Raw genomic sequence first — 22,017 nt, forward strand, 5'->3', positions numbered from 1 at the left:
CCTGGAGCAAGATGGAAGCTGTCACTGCAGTGACAGTGAGGCCTTTCACTCCAGGCTTTCACCCACTTCCCTGGTGACCTGTATGAAGCAGCAGAGGCAGCCATAATCTCACTCCATAACTCCATTGGCCTGAGAACCAGCCTTCCATCCCACACAATGACCACAGCAAGGCCCATCCAAGGAGAGTCTGAGCACAACCAGCATTTGAGAAAATCAGCATACTAAACAAAACTGAAACCAAGGATTCTCAGAGATTCCACTTCACTTCCCTGCTACCTCCACCAGAGCAGGTGCTGGTATCCATGGCTAAGAGACCTGAAGATGGATCACATCACAGGACTCTGAAGACACTCCCCATTATCAGCCTGGAGACCAGTAGCTTCGCTGGGTGGTTAGACTCAGAAGAACAATAATGATAATTGCAGTCCAACTCTCAGGAAGCCCCATCCCAAGGGGAAGAGGGAGAGCACCACATCAAGTGATCATCCCATGGGACAAAAGAATCTGAACAGGAGCCTTCGAGTCCCAGATCTTTCCTCTGACATAGTCTACCCAAATGAGAAGGAACCAGAAAAACAATTCTGGTAATATGACAAAGCAAAGTTCTTTAACACCCCAAAAAGATCACACCAGTTCACCAGCAATGGACCCTAACCAAGAGGATATCTCTGAATTGCCAGAATAAGAATTCAAAAGGTCAATTACTAAGCTACTTAAGGAGGCACCACAGAAAGGTGAAAACTACCAAAAAAATTTTTTAATAATATAGAATATAGATGAAAAATCTTCAGAGAAATAGATATCATAAGTAAAACACAAACACAACTTCTGGAAATGAAGGACACACTTAGAGAAATGCGAAATGCAAAATACACTGGCAAGTTTCACCAGTAGAATCAAACAACTAGAAGAAAGAACTTCAGAGCTGCAAGACAAGGCTTTCAAATTACTCTGATAAAAACAAAACAAAAAAAAGAATCAAAGCAACAAAGCCTCCAAGAAGTTTGGGATGATGTTAAATGACCAAACTTAAGAATAATTGGTGTTCCTGAGGAAGAAGAGAAATCCGAAAGTTTGAAAATTTTGTTTGAGGGAATAATTGAGGAAAACTTCCCTGGCTTTGCTAGGGATCTGGACATTCAAATACAAGAAGCTCAAAGAACACCTGGGAAATTCATCTCAAAAAGATCCTCACCTATGCACGTAGTCATCAGGTTATCTAGGGTCAATATGAAGGAAAGAATCTTAAGAGTTGTGAGGCAAAAGCATCAAGTAACCTGTAAAGGAAAACCTATGAGATTAACAACAGATTTATCAGCAGAAACCCTACAAGCTAGAAGGGATTGGGGCCCAATCTTTAGACACCTTAAACAAAATAATTATCAGTCAACAAATTTGTATCCAGTAAAAGTAAGTTTTATAAATGAAGGAAAGATAAAGTATTTTTCAGACAAACAAATGCTGAGAGAACTTGCCATTGTCAAGCCAGCACTACAAGAACTGCTAAAAGACGCCCTAAATCTTGAAACAACACCTTGAAATACACCAAAATTTGACCTCCTTAAAGCATAAATCTCACAGGGCCTATAAAACAATCATACTATGAAAAAAAAAAGGTATTTAGGCAACAATTAGCACAATGAGTAGAATAGTACCTCACATCTCAATACTAACACTGAATGTAAATGGCCTAAATGCTCCACATGAAAGATACAGAATTGCAATATGGATAAGAATTCACCAACTAACCATCTGCTGTCTTCAAGAGACTCACCTAACACATAAGGACACATGTAAACTTAAGACAAAGTGATGGAAAAAGATGTTCCATGCAAATGGACACCAAAAGCAAACAGTAGTAGCTATTCTTACATCAGACAAAAGAGATTTTAAAGCAACAACAGTTAAAAAAACACAAATCGGGGCATTATATTATAACAAAAGGACTAGTCTGACAGGAAGGCATCACAATCCTAAATATATATGCACCTAATACTTGAGCTCCCAAATTTATAAAACAATTACTGCTAGACTTAAGAAATGAAATAGATGGCAACACAACAATAGTGGGGGACATTAATACTCTACTGACAGCACTAGACAGGTCATCAAGATAGAAAGTCTGCAAAGAAATAATGGACTTAAACTATGTCCTTGAACAAATGGATTTAACAGATATTTATAGAACATTCCACCCAACAACTGCAGAATATACATTCCATCCATTAGCACATGGAACACTCTCCAAGACAGATCATATGATAGGCCACAAAACAAGTCTCAACAAATTTGAGAACATTGAAATTTTGTCAGATACTCTCTCAGACCACAGTGGAATAAAATTGGAAGTCAACTCCAAAAGGAGTCCTCAAAACCATGTACATACAGGAAACTAAATAACCTGCTCCTGAATGATAATTGGATCAACAATACAACCAAAATGGAAATAGAAAAATGTCTTGAACTGGCCGGTGCAGTGGTTCACGCCTGTAATCCGAGCACTTTGGGAGGCCAAGGCGGGTGGATCACCTGAGGTCAGGAGTTTGAGACCAGCTAGACTGATATGGTGAAACACTATCTCTACTAAAAATACAAAAATTAGCTGGGCGTGGTGGCAGGTACCTGTAGTCCCAGCTACTCAGGAGGCTGAGACAGGAGAATTGCTTTGCTTGAACCCAGGAGGCAGAGGTTGCAGTGAGTGGAGATCCCGCCACTGTACTCTAGCCTGTGTGACAGAGCGAGAGTCGTTTCAAGAGAAAAAATAAAAAAAGAAAATATTCCTCGAACTGAACGATAATAGTGACACAAACTATTAAAATCTCTGGGATACAGAAAAGACGGTGCTAAGAGGAAAGTTCATAGCATTAAATGTCTACATCGAAATGTCTGGAAGAGTACAAATAGACAATCTAGGGTCACACCTCCAGGAAATAGAGAAAGAAAAACAGAACAAACCCAAGTAAGAGAAAAAAATTAGCAAGATCAGAGCAAAACTAAATAAAATTGAAATAAAAAATTACAAAAGATAAATGAAGCGTAAGCTGGTTGTTTGAAAAGATAAATCTAATTGATAAACAATTAACTACATTAACCAAGAAAAGAATAGAGAACATCCAAATAAGCTCAATTAGAAACAAAACGGGACATATTACAACCAGTACCACAGAAATACAAAAGGTCATTCAAGGCTGCTATGAACACCTTTATGCACATAAACTAGAAAACCTCAAGAACATGGATAAATTCCTGGAAATATGCAGCCCTCCTAGATTAAACCAGGAAGAAATGGAAACCTTGAACACACCAATAACAAGCAATGAGATTTAAATGGCAATTTAAAAAGTTACCCACAAAAAAAATACTCCAGGACCAAACAGATTCACAGCTGAATTCTATCAGATATTCAAAGAAATGGTACCAATCCCATTGACTCTATTACAAAAGGTAGAGAAGAGGGGAATCCTCTCTAAATTATTCCATGAAGCCAGTATCACCCTAATACCAAAACCAAGAAAAGACATAAAAAAACAAAACTACAGACCAATATCCCGAATGAACATAGATGCAAAAATCCTCAAAAAATACTAGCTAACAGAATTCAACAGCATATCAAAATGATAATCCACCATGATCAAGTGGGTTTCCTACCAGAGATGCAGGGATGGTTTAACATATGCAAGTCAATAAATGTAATATATCACATAAACTGTATTAAAAACAAAAACCACATGATCATCTCAATAGATGCAGAAAAACCATTTCACAAATACCAGCATCCCTTTATGATTAAAACTCTTAGCAAAATCAGCATGGAAGGGACATACCTTAAGGAAATAAAAGACAGCTATTACAAGCCCACAGCCAACATTATACTGAATGGAGAAAAGTTGAAACCATTACCACTGAGAACTGGGACAAGTCAAGGATTCCCACTTTCACCACTTCTATTCAACAGAGTGCTGGAAGTCCTAACCGGAGCAATCAGACAAGAGAAAGAAATCAAGGGCATCTAAATTAGTAATGAGGAAGTCAAACTGTTATTATTTGCTGATGGCATGATTATATACCTAGAAAATTTTAAGGACTCATCCAAAAAGCTCCTAAACAGGTGAATGAATTCAGCACAGTTGTAGGAAACAAAATTAATACACACAGATCAGTAGCTCTGCTCTACACCAACCGCGACCAAGCTGAGAATCAAATCAAGAGCTCAACCCCTTTTAAAATAGCTGCAAAACAAAGAATGAAATACTTAGAAATATACCTAACCAAGGAGGTGGAAGACATCTACAAGGAAAACTGCAAAACACTGCTGAAAGTAATCACACATGACACAGGCAAATGGAAACACATCCCACACTCACGGATGGGTAGAATCAATATTGTGAAAATAGGACTGAGCAGGAACCCGCATCCAGGAAAAGATCCCTTTGCTCCTCCCTCAGAATGAATGGAGACTAGAAATCAGATGTTTATGCCCAAGAAAAGCAGGATTTTGTTCAGCACTTCTCCCAGATCATTAGGGTGCTGACTGAGGATGAGATGGGGCAGCCAGAGACAGGAGATGCTATTGCCTGGCTCAAGGAGATTCTGGAGCATAATGCCATTGGAGGCAAGTGTTACAGGGGTTTGACTGTGCTAGCCTTCCAGAAGCTGGTGGAGCCAAGGAAACAGAATAATGAGAGTGTCCAGTGGGCCCTGACTGTGGGCTAGCATGTGGAACTGCTGCAAGCTTTCTTCCTGGTGGCAGATGACATCATGGATTCATCCCTCACCCTCCGGGGCAGATCTGCTGGTATCAGAAGCTGGACATGGGGTAGGATGCCATCAATGATGCTATCCTTATGGGAGCATGTATCTACCACCTGCTGAAGCTCTATTGCCGGGAGCAGCCCTATTACCTGAACCTGATTGAGCTCTTCCTGCAGAGTTCCTATCAGACTGAGATTGGACAGACACTGGACCTCATCACAGCCCCACAGGGCAATGTGGATCTTGGCAGGTTCACCGAAAGGAGGTACAAATCTATTGAAAAGTACAAGATAGCTTTCTACTCCTTCTACCTTCCTGTAGCTACAGTCATGTACATGGCGAGAACTGATGGTGAGAAGGAGCACGCCAATGCCAAGAAGATCCTGCTGGAGATGGGAGAGTTCTTTCGGATTCAGGATGATTACCTTGACCTCTTTGGGGACCCCAGTGTGACCTGCAAATTTGGCACTGACATCCAGGACAACAAATCCTGCTGCCTAGTGGTTCAGTGTCTGCAATGGGCCACTCCAGAACAGTACGAGATCCTGAAGGAAAATTACCAGCAGAAGGAGGCCGAGAAGGTGGCCTGAGTGAAGGCACTGTATGAGGAGCTGGATCTGCCGGCCGTGTTCTTGCAGTATAAGGAAGATAGTCACAGCCACTTTACGGGTCTCACTGAACAGTACGCAGTGCCCCTGCCCTCAGCCATCTTTCTGGGTTTGCACGCAAAATCTACAAGTGGAAAAAGTGACCTAGAGACTGCAAGGGCAGGGAGAGGAGGCTCTCGAAGAATAAATTATTGTATAACCAAAATATATGTATAGATACATATATTGTGAAAATGACAATACTGCCCAAAGCAAACTACAAATTCCATGCAAGTCCCATCAAAAAATACCACCATCTTTCTTCAAAGAACTAGAAAAAATAATCCTAAAATTAATATGGAACAAAAAAAGACCCTGCATAGCCAAAGTAAGACTAACCAAAAAGAACAAAACTGGAGGCATTACATTACCCGACTTCAAAATATAGTATAAGGCCACAGTCACCAAAACAGTATGGTACTGGTATAAAAATAGGCATATAGACCAATGGAACAGAATAGAGAACCCAGAAATAAAGCCAAATACCTAATGGTCAACTGATTTCCGACAAAGCAAACAAAAACATAAACTGGGGAAAGGACACCCTATTCAACAAATGGTGCTGGATTAATTGGCAGGCCACATATAGAAGAATGAAAGTGGATCCTCATCTCCCGCCCTATATAAAAATCAACTCAAGGTGAATCAAAGACTTAAATCTAAGACATGAAACCATAAAAATTTTGAAAGATCACATTTTAAAAACCCTTCTAGATATTGGCTTAGGCAAAGACTTCATGACCAAGAACCCAAAAGCAAATGCAACAAAAACAAAGATAAATAGATGGGGCTTAGTTAGACTAAAAGCCTCTGTATAGCAAACAATCAGCAGAGTAAACAGACAACCCACAGAGTGAAAGAAAATCTTCAGTCTACACTTCCGACAAACGACTAATACCCAGAATCTACAAAGAATTCAAACAAATCGGAAAGAACAAAACAAACAATTCCTTCAAAAAATACACTAAAGACATGAATAGAAAATTCTCAAAAGAAATATACAAATGGCCAACAAACACTAATGCCCAACATCACTAATGATCAGGGAAATGCAAATCAAAACTGCAATGCAATAACACCTGACTCCTGCAAGAATGACCATAATCAAAATAACAAAAAACAATAGATGTTGGCGTGGATGTGGTGAAAAGGAACACTTTTACATGGCTGGTGGGAATGTAAACTAGTACAACAACTATGGAAAACAGTATGGAGATTCCTTAAAGAACAAAAAGTAGATCTACTGTTTGATCCATCAATCCCACTATTGGGTATCTACCCAGAGGAAAAGACATCCTTATACGAAGAAGATACCTGCATACGCATGTTAATAACAGCACAATTTGCAATTGCAAAAATATGGAATCAGTCCAAAAGCCCATCAATCAATGAATAAATAAAGAAAATTATATATATATATACACACTATATATATATGGTGTGTGTGTGTGTATATATATATATATATATAAACACACCATACAATACTACCCAGCCATAAAAAGGAATGCAATAATGGCATTTGCAGGAAACTGGATGGAAATGGAGACCATTATTCTGAGTAAAGTAACTCAGGAATGGAAAAGCAAACATGGTATGTCCTCACTCATTAAGTGGGAGCTAAGCTATGATAACGCAAAGGTGTAAGAATGATAAAATGGACTTTCAGGACTCGGAGGAAAGAGGGGTAGGGAGGTGAAAAATAAAAGACTACACATTGGGTACATTGTATGCTGCTCAAGTGATGGGTGCACCAAAATCTCAGAAATCAGCACTAAAGAACTTATTCGTGTAACCAAACACCACCTGTTCCCTCAAAAACCTATTGAAATAAAAAGAAAAATTAAAAACAAAGCAACCACACCCCCCAAAATAAGAAATAAAGAAGACCTAAATAAGTGGGGAGAAATACTATGTTCAAAGATTGGAATATTCAGTATTGTAGATTAAATGCAATTCCAATCAAGTTCCTGGCAGGCCTGAACCTCAAAGTTTAAAAATTAAAAATAAATTCTGGCAGGCTTTTTAAAAAAAGAACTTAACAAGCTGATTTTTCAATTTATATGGAAATATGAAGGACTTTGAATAGCCCTCATAATTTTTTACAAAGAAGAAACTTGGAAAATACACACTACCTGATTACAAGACTTGCTATAAAGCTCCAGGAATCAAAGCAGTGTTATTGGCATAAGGATAGCCATGAATTAGTGGAATAGAATAAAGAGTTCATGAATAAAGCCACACATGTATGTCTCTAAAAAATGCTTCAAGGGGAAAGGATAGTGTTTTCAACAAATGGTGTTGGGAAAAAATGACAAGGAAAAGAAGGAACGCTGTATCCAAAAACTCACTTGAAAGGAATCGCAGATACAAACATACGAGCTAAAGTTGCTAGCCTTCTAAAACACTGCTACCCAATAGGCTATAATCTGAGCCACAAATGTGAGCCACATCGGTAATCTTTACTTTTCTAGTAGCTGCATTTTTAAAAGTAAAAAGTAATCAGTGAAATTAATTTTAACAATATGTTTTATTTAACCCAATACATCCAAAATATAATTTTAGCATGGAATCAATATAAAAGATTATTGGCGTATTTAACATTTTTTCTCATACTTAATATTTCTTGAAATTATTCTTTTGAGCCTCCAAGGCTTAGAAATTCCTTACAACCTGCCATGTCAAGATTTTCCTCCAGTTCCGAGGATTCTGGGATTTGCAGATGACATCAGTACCATTTACATTTCCAACTCTGGGTCCAGGAAAGAAAGAATACAGAGACACAGTTCGGACTGGGACGCACCTTAGCCTCCTCCTCTCCCAGCCTTCCTCCACATGCCAGACCCCTGATGCTCCTGACAAGCTCAGGGTTTCATGACCTGCCAGGCACAGGTGGGAAGCAGACATGAGACACACAAACCCAGACCTCTGCAACCCGCCTCAGGAAGTCCTTCTGAAACTTACCCAGCCCCATTCCTGCCGCAGCCTGGGTGCTTTCCCCGGCGGAGCTCCACGTCTGCAGAGGGTGATTCTAGAACACCCTTCCTCCCAATAACTCAGGGCTCCCTCCTTCATCTGCTTCAGGACTCAGCTCGCAGGGCGCCTCTCGGGAAATCTCACACCAATGATAACAACTTAAAATTGCCCCGGCTCCCTTCATCTTCTGTGCCTTGCTTTTCTCTTCATCATCCTTTACTTTCGGACACCCCTATAGTTGACTTCAGTGGTTTTTTATTGGCCGTATCTTCCAACTGAAAGTAAATTCCTTGAGGGCCATGATTTTTTCTGTTTGGATGTGACCCAAGCGCCTAGAATAGCGCCTGAGGAAGAGTAAATGCTCAACAAACAGTCAAGGGCTGAATAAATCTAGAGACCAAGACCTCTTAAAGTTGAGTCTGGGACTAGCAGGTCGGTATTTTCCCAGCATATGATTTTTGAGGTCCACAGGGGAGGGGTGGGGGGAGTCTTACCCGGGGCAGCGAATGCAGCCTCAGTGGCAGAAATCCCAGCGCGCCCCCTCCTGCAGCAGACCCCGCTCCTCCTGCGAGGCCCCAGATGAAGCCCGACCCCCAGCTGCCTGCGCAGCCTCCTGGCAGGGGTCGCGGGGCGCTTCTGCGAGGGAGTCTGGGCCAAAGCGCCAAAAACCGCCGCTGTCGCTCAGCCGCAGCCTGTTTGGGGCTGGGGAGCCTCTCCCGGTCGGCGACTGTCGCGGACAATAGACGAGACCAGAAATTAGATTTGGTTCCAGGATCAAGGACATTTAATCAGGGAATGGAGATGGCAGGGGACGAGGCCTAAGAGATGTAGACAGCAAGTCCTGTCTGCTTAGGTCGCAAAGAAGAAGAAGAGATGGGACTCGGGGTCCTGGACTGGGACTAGGAAGGGGCGGTCCAAGAGGGTGCGCGTTCCCATGCCAGGGTCCTGGAGGTCCGGGGAGTCGCGAAGGGACCGCCCTCCGGTAACCGAGGGACTGGGGGCAAATGCTCGGCCCAGTCTGATCCCAGACATTCTTGTAACCCAATATAGTTACAGCTCGGACGCCATGCAGCAGAACAAATTTCAGGGACTCAGGAGTCCAAGGCCTCATTCCAAAAACACTGAGAGATTGGGTACTGGGCGCACAGTATGTCTGTGGGACGCACCTGGGAACCAGATCTTAGGGCCCGCAGGCTTCCCTCTGCCTTGAGATCAGAGTCCACCGCCAGTAAGTGTGAGGAAACATCTGTACTCCAGGATTTGGAGACACCGACGCGGGAGCCGAGCGCCCCTGTGTGTACAGAGCCCTGTTCTGCAGCTGGGAACCGAACGGGACCCTGTGGAAGTCGCGGGTGGGGAAGCTAAAGGGGACCTGAGTGTCTGTCCTCAGTCCTTCGGCCACACGGGGGCGTTGCCGCTATGCGCTCGGGTTCCGATGAGCCATTCTGGAGAGGACGGGGCGGTGGTCTGAGTAAGACAGAGATTGTTGATCCAAAAAGGATGTATCAATGAGGTGGGGCTGGGGTTGTCCTGGGGGTGGAAAGGCCTTCTGAGAAGCCCTGGACCGGGCGGGGTTCCGGTTCTGCGGAACAGAGGAGGGGTCTGGAGCTGCCTGTCTCTGAGGTTTCCAACTCCTCCTTGCAAACCCTCTCTCCAGCCTTTTCATGGCAACACTCCAGGAAAATGGAAAATTGATCTTTTTTTTTCTTCCATCCTTAATCCTTTCCTGAGTACTACTTTTAAATAATTTTATTTTAGAAGAGTTTTAAATTTACGCAAAAGCTGCAATGGTAGTACAGAGTTGCCATCCACTCGACAGTTTCCCCTAGTGTGAACATCTCTCATTCCTATAGTCCGTTTGTCACAGCTAATGAAGCCATTTTCATACCTTACTATTTACTAAACTGCAGACTTTATTTGGAGTTCATTAGCGTTCGCCTCATGTCCTTTCTGTGTTCCAGGATTCCATTGAGAATATCACATTACATTTAGTCTCCTTCATGCCTCCTTCACCTCCTCTGGTCTGTGACAGTTCCTGAGATTTTCCTAATTTTTGATGCCCTTCACAATATTAGGAAGTACTGACCAGATATAATGTAAAATGTCCCTCAAACTGAATTTATTTGGGGTTTAGATCATGGTTAGACTATGGTTATGGACGTTTAGATGAGGTGAAGTGCGATTCTCCAAACACTTTGTCAAGGTTATAGAATATCAATTTGATGTACCACTGTTGATGTTGAAGTTGATCACCTGGTATATTAGCTTCAATATACCTCCTGGGTATATTGAACCCGGGAGGCAGAGGTTGCAGTGAGCTGAGATCATGCCATTGCACTCCAGCCTGGGAAAAAAGAGGGAAACTTAATGTCAAAAAAAAAAAAAAAAAAAAAAAGTTAAAATAAATAAGAAAAGAAAAAAATTAAGGTCATCTCTTGTGTACTTTTTTAAATCAATGGATAGAGTATAGCAAAGTTAATGTGGATCTTCAATGGCCATCCTTGGGCTCTTTTGAGTTCCCCAAACTTGTCTTTCTTAAAACAAAACTAGGCTGGGCATGGTGGCTCACGCCTGTAACCCCAGCACTTTGAAGGCTGAGTCAGGCAGATCACGAGGTCAGGAGATTGAGACCATCTTGGCTAGCACGGTGAAACCCCGTCTCTCCTAAAAATACAAAAATTTAGCCGAGTGTGGTGGCAGGTGCCTGTAGTGTCTGCTACTCTGGGAGGCTGAGGAAGGAGAATGGTGTGAACCCGGGAGGCGGAGGTTGCAGTGAGCTGAAATTGCGCTACTGCACTCCTACCTGGGTGACAGAGCAAGACTCCGTCTCAAAAAAAAAAAAAAATCTAGAAGACCACGGTCCTAAAATTAAACAATGTGAATGGAAGGCTTACTTTACTCTGCACTTTGAGCTTTGAAGTGCATTCAGGATTCGAAAATTGCCTCCCTCTAAGATTCTATCACAAAATTAACTGAGACCAACAAACAGTTGAGGAAGGACAACAAGGCTCTAGGGCCCCAGATTCTTTCCTCTCCAGAGAAGATTTCTTGTTCTCTTTCCTCTATTCTTCTCAATCCACCTTTGGCTGAATTACCTTTCCCTCCAATTCCTCAGCTTCCACTAGCCCTGAACCTAAACTGTTAAAACTTATTCCCTTAAAATTAAACTTACTGATGATTTCCTAAAACCAAAACATCTTTCTTTTTTTGGAGCAAGGCTGGACTTTGAGCCACTGACAAGTAATTCCCAAGGGTCACTGAGGGCCCTTACCTGTTTGCTGATTAATTCAGCACAGCACTTCAGGCTTCTCAGCCAGGTTTTTCTAATGCATACCAATTGGTTCACATATCTGTTGGTAAAGGGCAGGCCCAATACTGGATGGTCAATGTTCATTGGTGAGACACTGGGGGGCTAGGGGATGCTGTTTAGGCAAAAACATCTTCAAGGACTAAGATAAAGCCAGAAGCATAGAAAAAAAAAAAACAAAAACCCGTGAGGCAATGCTTGAGGCTTTTTCTAAAATCTTAGATGGAATAACATCCAAACCTACATTCAAGAACCTAATGAGCTAGTTTACAATCATTACACTTGGATCCAGGTTGTGTTAAAGAAAATTCTGGGCCGGGCTCAAGGGCTCATGCCTGTAATCCTGGCACTTTCGGAGGCCAAGGTGGGTGGATCACGAAGTCAGGAGTTCAAGACCAGCCTGGCCAAGATGGTAAAACCCCATCTCTACTAAAAATACAAAAATTAGCCAGGCGTGGTGGTGGGCACCTGTAATTCCAGCCACTCGGGAGGCTGAGGCAGAGACTTGCTTAAATCCAGGAGGCAGAAGTTGCAGTGAGCCAAGATCCAGCTACTGCACTCCAGCCTGGCAACAGAGTAAGACTCCAACTCAAAAAAAAAAAGAAAAAAAAGGAAAAAAGAATAAGAAATTTTTGCAATACCTAAGGATGTTAAATCTACTTCAGTAGACTTTCATTCTAAGTTTGTGAATAGCTTTTCTTCAAAACATTCTGAACTTGGTAAAAGAGCCAGCATGAAATGGGAAACTATGCCCACTTCTGATCTTCTCCATTTGACAAATCACCTCCCTGTCCCCTTGAGGACCCTACTAAGAAAACTGCTTAAAATTTTTTACTTAATTTTTTCTTTTTTGAGACGGAGTCTCACTCTGTCACCAGGCTGGAGTTCAGTGGTGCAGTCCCGACTCACTGAAACCTCCACCTCCTGGGTTCAAGCGATTATCCTGCCTCAGCCTTCCGAGTAGCTGGGATTACAGGTGCCCACCACCATGCCCAGCTAATTTTTTGTATTTTTAGTAGAGACGGGGTTTCACCATGTTGACCAGTCTGGTCTTGAATTCCTGACCTCAAGAATCCCTGACTCTCCAAGTGTCCTCACTTGTTATATCATTCCCACTGACAAAATAAAAACAATGCTACCTTGTGTTAGGCTGTTCTTGCATTGCTATAAAGAAATACATGAGACTGGGTAATTTATAAAGAAAAATGAGTTTAATTGGCTCACAGTTCTGCAGACTTTAAGGGAAGCGTGGTGCTAGGCATCTGATCAGCTTCTGATGAGGTCGCAGGAAGCTTACAATCATGGCAGAAGGCAATAGGGGAGCAGGCACGTCACAAAGCAAAAGCAGGAACAAGAGAGAGAGTGTGGGAGGGGAAGGATGCCACACGCTTTTAAACAACCAGATCTCCCTATTTCAAAGACAGCACCAAGGGGATGGTGCTAAACCATTCCTGAGAAATGTGCCCCCATGATCCAATCACCTCCCACCAAGACCCACCTCCAACATTGGGGATTACAATTCAACACAAAATTGGGGTGGGGACATATATACAAACTATATCACAGCCTTTCACTCCTGAATCTAATATCTGTCTCTGTATAGACAAAACTGTTGATACTGGCAAATTTCATAGTATACCTCCTATAAAAATCCAGCTTGATCCATCAAAACCCCTGCCTAATATCAAATAATATCCACTTAAACCAGATGGCGTTATAAGCCATTAAACGTATTACAGAAGGATATAAAAAACAAGGCCTCATTATTCCATGTACTTGTCCTTCTAACACCCTAATTTTACCTATTAAAAACCTAACAACTGTGATTAAAAGTTTGTTCAGGACTTCTGAGCAATAAAGTATATAGTGATTCCAAGGCATCAGTGGTTTCAAATCCCTATATCTCATTAAACTCACGACCTACTGATATGAGGTTTTTCACTGTCATTGATCTATGAGGTGCATTCTTCAGTAATCCAGTGGATCAGGCCAGCCAGTGTCTTTTTGCCTTTACCTTGGAAGGCTAACAATTCACCTGGACAATAATGCCTCTTGCTTTTACTGAAAACCCTTCCTGCATTTTTCAAATATTAAGGGAACATTTGGAGAAGATAGTTTCTCCTTAAGGTTCCACCTTACTATAATATATAGATGACAGCCTTCTTTGCTCTGCTTCACAGATAGCCTATGAAAAAAAGGGTGTACATCTATTAACTAACAACTAACTGCTAAAGATCATGAAGTCTCTAACGAAAAATTGCAGCTAGTGAAAACTCAGAAGAAATATTTGGGACATTTAACTTCAGAAAATGGATTACATTTAGACCCAGATTGGCACTTTGTTATTTTTCAGCCAAGAACCAAGTATCACAGAAAAACACAGAATATTATAATGCTATATTTGTGGTGTGTAAACTACCCATGTCTCAAGTAGAAAGGCTAAAAGGTGAACCAATAAAAAATAATAACTACAAGACTTTTCAACACATACACAGTACAAGGCCAGGTGCAGTGGCTCATGCCTATAATCCCAGGATTTTGAGAGGCTGAAGTGAACAGATCATTTGAACTCAAGAGTTTCAGACCAGCCTGGGCAACATGGCAAAACCCGGTATCTATAAAAAATAGAAAAAATTAGCTGGTTATGGTGGCACATGCTTGTGGTACCAGCTGCTTAGGAGGCTGAGGTGAAAGGATTGCTGTGCATGGAAAGCAGAGGTTAGAGTGAGTTGAGATTGTGACACTGCACTCCAGGCTGAGTGACAGAGTGAGATTCCCCCTCTAAAAAAAAAAAAAAGACATAGACAGTATGAGAAGATATAAATAGAAACAACAAAAAGTTAAAAAGAAAGAGGATGGAGTCAAAGTGTGAAATTTTTATTATGTATCTTTCAGTTTTTGTTTATACGATCCATGTTAAGTTTTTATCAGATTAAAATAATGGTTATATAAGATATCTGCAAGCAGCCTGGCGATCTCATTTCATAAAAAATACAACAGATATATAAAAAATAAACAACAGGAAATTAAATCATATCACCAGAGAATCACCTTCACTAAAAGGAAGACGTAAAGGAAGGAAAGAAGGAAGAGAAAACAAGCAAAACAACTAGAAAACAAATAAGAAAATTTCCTTCTTTATCAATAATAACACTGAATGTAAATGGTCTAAACTCTCCAATCAAAAGATATGGAGTGGTGGAATGAATAAAAACCAAAACACCCAATGATCTGTTGCCTACAAGAAACACATTCACCTATAAAGACACACATAGACTGAAAATAAAGGGAGGGAAAAATATCTGCCATGCCGATGGAAACCGAAAAAGAGCAAGAGTAGCTACACCTATATCAGACAAAATAGATTTTAAGACAAAAACTATAAGAAGAGACAAAGAAGGTCACTATATAATGATAAAGAGGTCAATTCGGTAAGACACTATAACAACTATAAATGTACACACCCCAACACTGGGGCACCCAGCTGTATAAAGCAATTATTATTAGAGCTAAGAAGAGAGAGAGATCTCAGTACAATCATAGTTGGAGACTTCAGCGGCCCCCCTTTCAGCATAAGACAGATTGTGTAGACAGAAAATCAACAAAAAACATTGGACTTAATCTGCACTATACATTAAATGGACCTAATAGATATTTACAGTATATTTCATCCAAGAGCAGCAGAATACACATATTTCTTCTCAGCATATGGATCATTCTCAAAGACAGGCCAAATGTTTGGTCACAAAAGAAGTCTTAGAACATTCAAAAAATTGAAATAATATCAAGCATCTTCTCTGATAACAATGGAATAAAACTGGAAATTAATAACTAGAGGAATTTTGGAAACTATACAAACACATGCAAATTAAACAATATGCTTCTGAATGCCTGGTGGGTCAATGAAGACATTAGGAAAGAAATATAAAATTTATTTAGGGAGGGGGTGGAGAAAGATGGTTAGATAGAAGACTTCACCAACCGTCCCCCTGCAACAAAGATACCAATCTAACAACTATCTACACTTAAAAAAAGATAAAATCACCTTCACTAGGAACAAAAGTTATATGAGCACTCACAATACCTGGTTTTTAACTGAAAGAAACACTGAAAAGGGCAGGATATTGTCTCAAATTGCCAATGCCGCCCCAGCCTCATCCTCCAGCAGCAGCCCAGCAGTGCGGAGAATCATGCACTTGGGAGAGGGAGAACACAGAAATTGTGAGACATTGCATTGAACTCAGTGGTGCCCTGATATAGAGTTATATTGGAAGAATGAAGCAATGGGTTTGGTTGTTGGTGTGGGGAAACAAGGAGGAAAGGAATGAAAAAAATAATCAGGGGTAGATGATGGTACCAGTCTGAGAATCAGGTGCCAGTTCCATTCTACTGTGCATCTAGTCACATTGGCGTAGACGTCCAGTCAGGAGGAGGAGCAAGCTGTGGGATCAGCTACATGGGCTTCCAAAGGTAATCCCAGGTGCCACCTCTCCTCCATACTTACTAGGAATCCCAGGCCCTTCCCTGAAGTGACATCCTTCTGCAACCTTTGTACCCCTCTTTCCACTTCTTCTCACAGCCTTTCCCTCTTCCCTCCTTCATTCTCCTGGCCAGGACCCACACTCACCCCACCTCACCTCTCTCTTTTGATCAGTCCCATAGTTTAGAAAGGAACAGAAATGCCAGCTGAGGTCAGGTCTTTTAAAAATTTATTCAGTGCTCTCTGGGCATGCATTTGAGGACGATAACATTGTTTCTGGTCTCAGTGCACTTTCACCACATCTGATTTTCAGCTATGTGAGTCAGGACATCTATATGATCAATTAATCAACCAGGGAAAGAAACTAAGGTCCAGAGCCCTGAGGATGCTTGCGCAAATCACCCTGATTTGGACAGAACAGGATCTTGTAAGGGTCCTAAGAGTCAGAGAAGACTGCAGCCCCTTGTGTTGTATTCTGCTGCATGCCGGGGAAACTGGATGGAAACTATTCAGATTCTTCCTGCATGAAAAGGGCAACCTGTGTCCTTGGGGATCCTTCAGTGGCCCCAGTTGTTCCTGCTGGGGATGACCTTGACTCTCGAATCCAGCCCTGTAAAATAGGGAGAAATTTAGACATTGCAAGGCATGAAAAATTTTCTCCTGAGAGCAAAGTCGAAGGATAACAAAATTGAAGGAGGGAACATATCAAAAAGAGAAGGAAGGAATATACAAAAACAAAAAACAAAAAACCAACAACAACAACAACAAAAAAAAAACATACCAAGACACAGGATGTATGAAATCAAGCATCAACCCATGAAAAGGTCAAAGGGCAACAGGACCAGAAAGGAAGAGGGTCACCTGGGTGGGTGGACAGCAGAGGAGAAGCCATCTCCAAGAAGATGACCTTGACAACAGCCACCATAAGTTTAAACGTATTGAGAAGACATTTACTCAACTAAGGGACAGTTGGTGAATTCATTTATTAAGGTTCATGGAAAGTAAGAAAATGAGAATACCAGGCAATTATCAAATCTTGAAAACTTCAACATGTATGGAAAGAAAAACTAAGACAGTTTAACATGTGGCTCAGGTCTGAGTAGCACTCACATAAGTCAATAATTTTAACTCTGGCTCTCAGTACACTCAAAATCTCCACCTGCCTACACGAAGAGGATGAAAATGTGTGTGCTGGGGAAGGTGCTATGGACGAAGGGATATTGAAAAGTCAATACATAATATCTAAAATGGAAACATTTGAAGTGGCATAAATGTATATTATCAAATGACATAAAGATAAAGAACAACATATGAACTAAAAGGCTTCTGTGTGGTTGTTTGCCAGGAACCTGGTGGCTAGGAAGGATTGAGAGGGAGTAGAGGGGAGACCATGTTTTGGAACAGGGGAAATGAAAGGGAAGCAGGTAGCACCTTGACCCTGCCTCATGCGGAGAACAGGGTTCCACGCAGTGGTCCAGGATCTCAGGGACTTACAGTGGCTGAGGCCACCTGTCCCCAGGACAAGCCCTTGGCACTGAGTCTACTGAAATGTGGAGAGGGACAAGAGGAGGTCTTCGGACCTTTGACCTGAGCAGCCTGGCTTACTCTAGGCTGTCTTGGCTCCTGTCCACAGATTAATGCAATAAATTGTCTCCAAATTCACCCAAGGGAGTGGAGTTCCTTCCCCTACTCCTTATCCCCTTCAACACCATCATTTCTGGAAGTGTTGTTCTGAACGTGTTCTCGGATTTGTTTTTATCAGTGGAGAAAGAGAAGATAAAAGAGCACTCACCCAGCAGAGCCAGAGGGAGGAAGCTCCAAGGACTCCAGTGGCCACCAGAGTCCACCATGATCCAGGGCTGGACATGCACAGTGAGATCCTCAGCGCAGAGGGAGAAATCTCCTAAGGGTAAGAAGGAAAAACAGCGTCGGGAAACGTTTCCTTACTTCACAGTGAGTGCAAACATGATAGGAAGGCATAGAGAAAAAGGAAGAAATTATAGGGAAAGGTGCCTGTTTAGGGGGAGGTGATGCTGCGGAGGGGTACACCAGACCCAGCACTGGTGGGGGGGTAGGAGAAACAGGTATAACCCTTGACTAGAGAATGGATACTTAAGGATCAGTACAGTTACTAGGTGAAGAGGACTACATACGTTTTAAGGACGTTGATGTACATTATAGTGTACCATTGGAAGTTAAGGGAAAAGAAAAGAAACTTCATTAATAAAAACAGGCTGCATGTAGTAAAATCAATAATCAGCCCTGGGACTTGTGTTTTCAAAACGCTTTATCCAGGTGCAACCCCTCTGACTTCCTGGATTCCCCACCCTCTAGCACCCAGTTCCCTCTCCTGTAATGAGACCGGGTCAGGAGGAGAGATGGACACATGGGCCCATGCTGAAGGCAGTCAGTCACCTGTGCCTGCAGATGAGAAACCGCAGCCTAACCTGACGGAACCTCATGCGGAAAAAGAGTTTGAACCACTAGCCTCCAGCACAGGGATTCCATCCCAGCTCAGTATTTAGTATTTAGAGATGTAGTATTTCGAGATTCCTAAATACTGAGGACTCTGGCCAGTCTGGTTTGACCATGCGCCTCCTTCCTCACACTGTGGGGCCCCAGTTTTCCCTCCCAATTCCACACCCCCAGATGCTGGTACCATGCTCAGGTTCATCGTGGACACCGCTCCATCCGACATGGCAACACTTTTGATCCAGCCGCTTTGACAACCTCGTTCAGTCTCCTCTGGAGAGAGCCACCGAGCCCTTTGCTGATGTGCTGGGACTGACAGAACAGGGCTGCGATCTCGGATGGGGTTGGCAATGGACACCAAAGTCGTCTTCTAAAGACCAAGTACGCTCTAACCACGGAATTCGTCTCTCACCGGAAGAAAGAAGCCTGACTGCATTTTTTACACTGAAACACTAAAAACACTGTTATGTTAAATACACTAGGTACACTAAGTGGTAAACTTGGTCAACTTAGAGCACCAAGTGCACTAAAGTACACTAAGTAATAATATGAGTAATAAGTGGTACACTAAGCTGAAACCGCTAACCGCAGCCGAACGGCAGAAGAATCTCAACTTAAATAGTGTGGAGCGGCTGCTAGGTTTCCGCTGCTCCTAGTTGCCCCCAAGAGGAAGCGCCCAGCGGTGGCCCCGGGCTCAGGGAACCAGGGCTGCTTCTCTCCGAGGTTCAGGCTCGCGGCCTTAGAAAGCCTCCGCTCCGAATGTGGGCTGGCCTATCCGAGAAGCCTTGAAACTCAACTCCCGGGTGGGCCAGGAAGGCTGCCCGAGTTGGGCAGCGCCGGCCGGCGCCTTCCTCAGAGCCGAGCTGCCCGCCGCCCTCGAGGCCCAGCCGAGCCTGGAGGAGAGACCGGGTCCGCTCAGGTGGGGCCCTTGGTGCCTGGCGACCCCATGAGCACCCACCCTCCAGCCTGGGGCAGGATGGCCCAATTAGGTGCTGTGGGGGTCCCTTTGGAAACCACTCTCTGCTTTGAGGACACACGCGGGGCTTCCCTGGGAGAAGGAGGCAGTGAAGAGGGGCAGACACGAGGCCTCTGGCCAGCCGCGCCTCGGGTTCAGGCCTCCCTGTGTCCACATCTGGTCTCCCAGCTTTTCACAACAGTGACCTTGACAGCGCCCAGAGTCCGCTGCTTCCGTCCAGTCCGCTCTTCCCCTGCGTGGCCAAGAGGGCGCAGCACTGGTGGCTTCAGGAGGTGGCTGTGAGCGGGGGGATGGGGCCGAGAGCATAGGACCAGAGAGGAGTCAGTCGCCAAGCCACCACCGGCCCCTGGACACCGTCACCGGCTACCGGCTAGGTCAGGCCCCAGATTCAGGTTTGCCCAGCAGGCGCTGGGCGTCCATGCTCCCTCTCCACCTCCCTGCCTCTCTAAGGAGAACCTAGCCCATTAGAAAGCCCAGGGCGTTCTGTGGACTGGTTGGTCAAAAATGGTGTGTGGGGAAGCGGGTCAACTGAGATCAGACGTGAAAAACGGGGAACCTGGGGACCATAGGGTTGGGGCCCAGGAGGGGACCGAAGCTTCTATTTAAGACAGGTGACTAAGTGAGGGGCACTGCCGCAATAGGAAGAAAGATTGATTTGCAATTGATTTGCAGGCGTGATCAGTTTTAGTCCCTATTTAACAGCCAGAAGTCTGCAGCTCTATCCTTGGTGAGTTCTGAAGGCCTCTGGGGACGGCTGAGCCCAAAAGACTTTTTAATTCCACAGAGAACTTCGCCTGAGGCAGGTCTCCTCTGTGCCCAGGGAAGGAAGGCTAGGCATGATGGTTTCTGAAAAAAGTTATACAGAGAAAAGGCCAAGTTCATTTGTGCTACCCTGAACTGAACACAGATCAATTAACTGTTCCCAGGATTGATGGCAACAGGCCTATAACTGGTCTCCTAGTTCCTATCCAGTCCTTCCCCCATAAACTCAGAACCCTGTCCTCTTGGAACAGTGAATCCCCAGCAGAGGACCTCAGCTCCCAAGGTCCATTCAGCCTGGGCTGCCTGGAACCCGCTAACCTGCCCAGGAGCTGTTAACACCTGGAGCTCAGTGCAGGAAGAATGCAGGGGCGCTTGGTGGGGAGGTGAGTGAGTGCAGAGGGGTTCCCAGAACTCCTTGAGCCCTTGCAGTAGCTCCCACTCAGGCTGTCCTGCAGGTCCTCACAAGGCCCACTACTGATCAGGAAGAATGTCCCCAGGAGAGAGGCAAGGGGTGGGGCAAAGGCGAGTATGGGGTTCCTTGCATTTGCAGCAAACTGGACAGGGAGATGAGAGGCAAGGAGTACTGGTCCTCACATGGAAACCTACAGCACACTGCCCTGAGGGAATGGGAAGGGAACCACAGCCACGCTCGCCCACAGAAGACCTGGCAGATGGGAGAGGCTATCCTTGAGGACTGAAATCCCTACCTCATAGGACTCTGGATACTTGGACACTTGCTTCCTCCTGTGCTTCTCTATGAAACTCAGGACTGTGTTTGGGACACTGTCTGCACTCTTATTGTAATTCTCTTCTCTCTGGATGGCCTCCTTTCCCTTGGAGTGAAGGAGTAGCCGTCAGATTCTTGGGCTGAAGGTCACTGGGTGACTGTGAGATTCTGGGGCCAGTTACTTCCCTTTCTTAGCCACCCCATGCTTTACAAAACGGAGCTCCGCAGTCACACTCATCTCTCCCAGTGAAGCTCAAAGGAATTATTAATAAAAAACACAAAACCATAAATGGAATGATGTTTATGGAACCAACTGATTAACATGGAAAAGCACGGGCTTCCCACTTTTCTGCCCTTCGTGAGAACTTAACCCTAAAACATTGATGTCATGTCAACCTTCTGCCTTAACTGGGAATTGCTGTAGTCAGTCTGTTCTAAGGGCATCCCGTGAGCCCCTAGGGTTGGAAAAATAAGGCCACTTTTCCTAAACACACATGTGGTTCTGTCCTGGCCAGATCAGTGGATTTCCAGTGTCCTTCCTGAGTCACACCGAGGTAAAATGCACAGACCAGAAACCAACATTTTAAAAAGAATAAAATAAAATAAGTGGCCTGTAGTGTGTGGGCTGGGGTTGGTGCGGGCTTCCGGCTTGGCCACCGGTGTCCGTGGTTCAGCCCGGGGCTTTTGTGTTGGGTCCGGCTTGGCTTTGTGTTCCAGAGTTTTTGCCCTGCTCCGCGGCGCTCCTCCGGGGTGGGAGCCGCGAGGCCGGGGCGAGCTCGGGCGGGACCGGCGGCTGTGAAGGCTGCGGGGAGCGGGACTTGCAGCTCCTGGTGATGCCGGCGTTCCTGGAAGACTCCTGGGACCTGACGAAGGACAAGTTGAACAGTGAGTTGGTCGCCATTAAAGTGAGGCTCCCGG

At 43.8% G+C, this 22,017-nt stretch overlaps 1 protein-coding gene and 1 pseudogene across 14 annotated transcripts in view; one reads left to right on the forward strand and one right to left on the reverse strand.

Annotated features, from left to right (window-relative positions):
• LOC117088406 overlaps positions 1-22,017 on the reverse strand; it is a 66,112-nt gene that overhangs the window by 10,610 nt on the left and 33,485 nt on the right. For 8 of the 14 annotated variants that reach the window (XM_033219672.1, XM_033219670.1, XM_033219673.1 and 5 more), the window contains one exon: positions 21,386-21,962. The exons of 2 other annotated variants lie outside the window; for them this stretch is intronic. In XM_033219672.1, coding sequence (XP_033075563.1) covers positions 21,555-21,962 — 408 coding nt within the window. In that variant the 3' untranslated portion in view covers positions 21,386-21,554. Of the gene's footprint in view, positions 1-15,952; positions 16,773-17,954; positions 21,963-22,017 lie in introns of those variants that run through there. 4 more of the 14 variants (XR_004439197.1, XR_004439198.1, XR_004439196.1 and 1 more) reach the window with 3 other exon arrangements.
• LOC117088413 lies at positions 4,429-5,503 on the forward strand (annotated as a pseudogene).

This window comes from Trachypithecus francoisi, unplaced genomic scaffold (assembly GCF_009764315.1).
Source record: "Trachypithecus francoisi isolate TF-2019V2 unplaced genomic scaffold, Tfra_2.0 Lachesis_group10, whole genome shotgun sequence".
Taxonomy (NCBI): Eukaryota; Metazoa; Chordata; class Mammalia; order Primates; family Cercopithecidae; genus Trachypithecus; species Trachypithecus francoisi.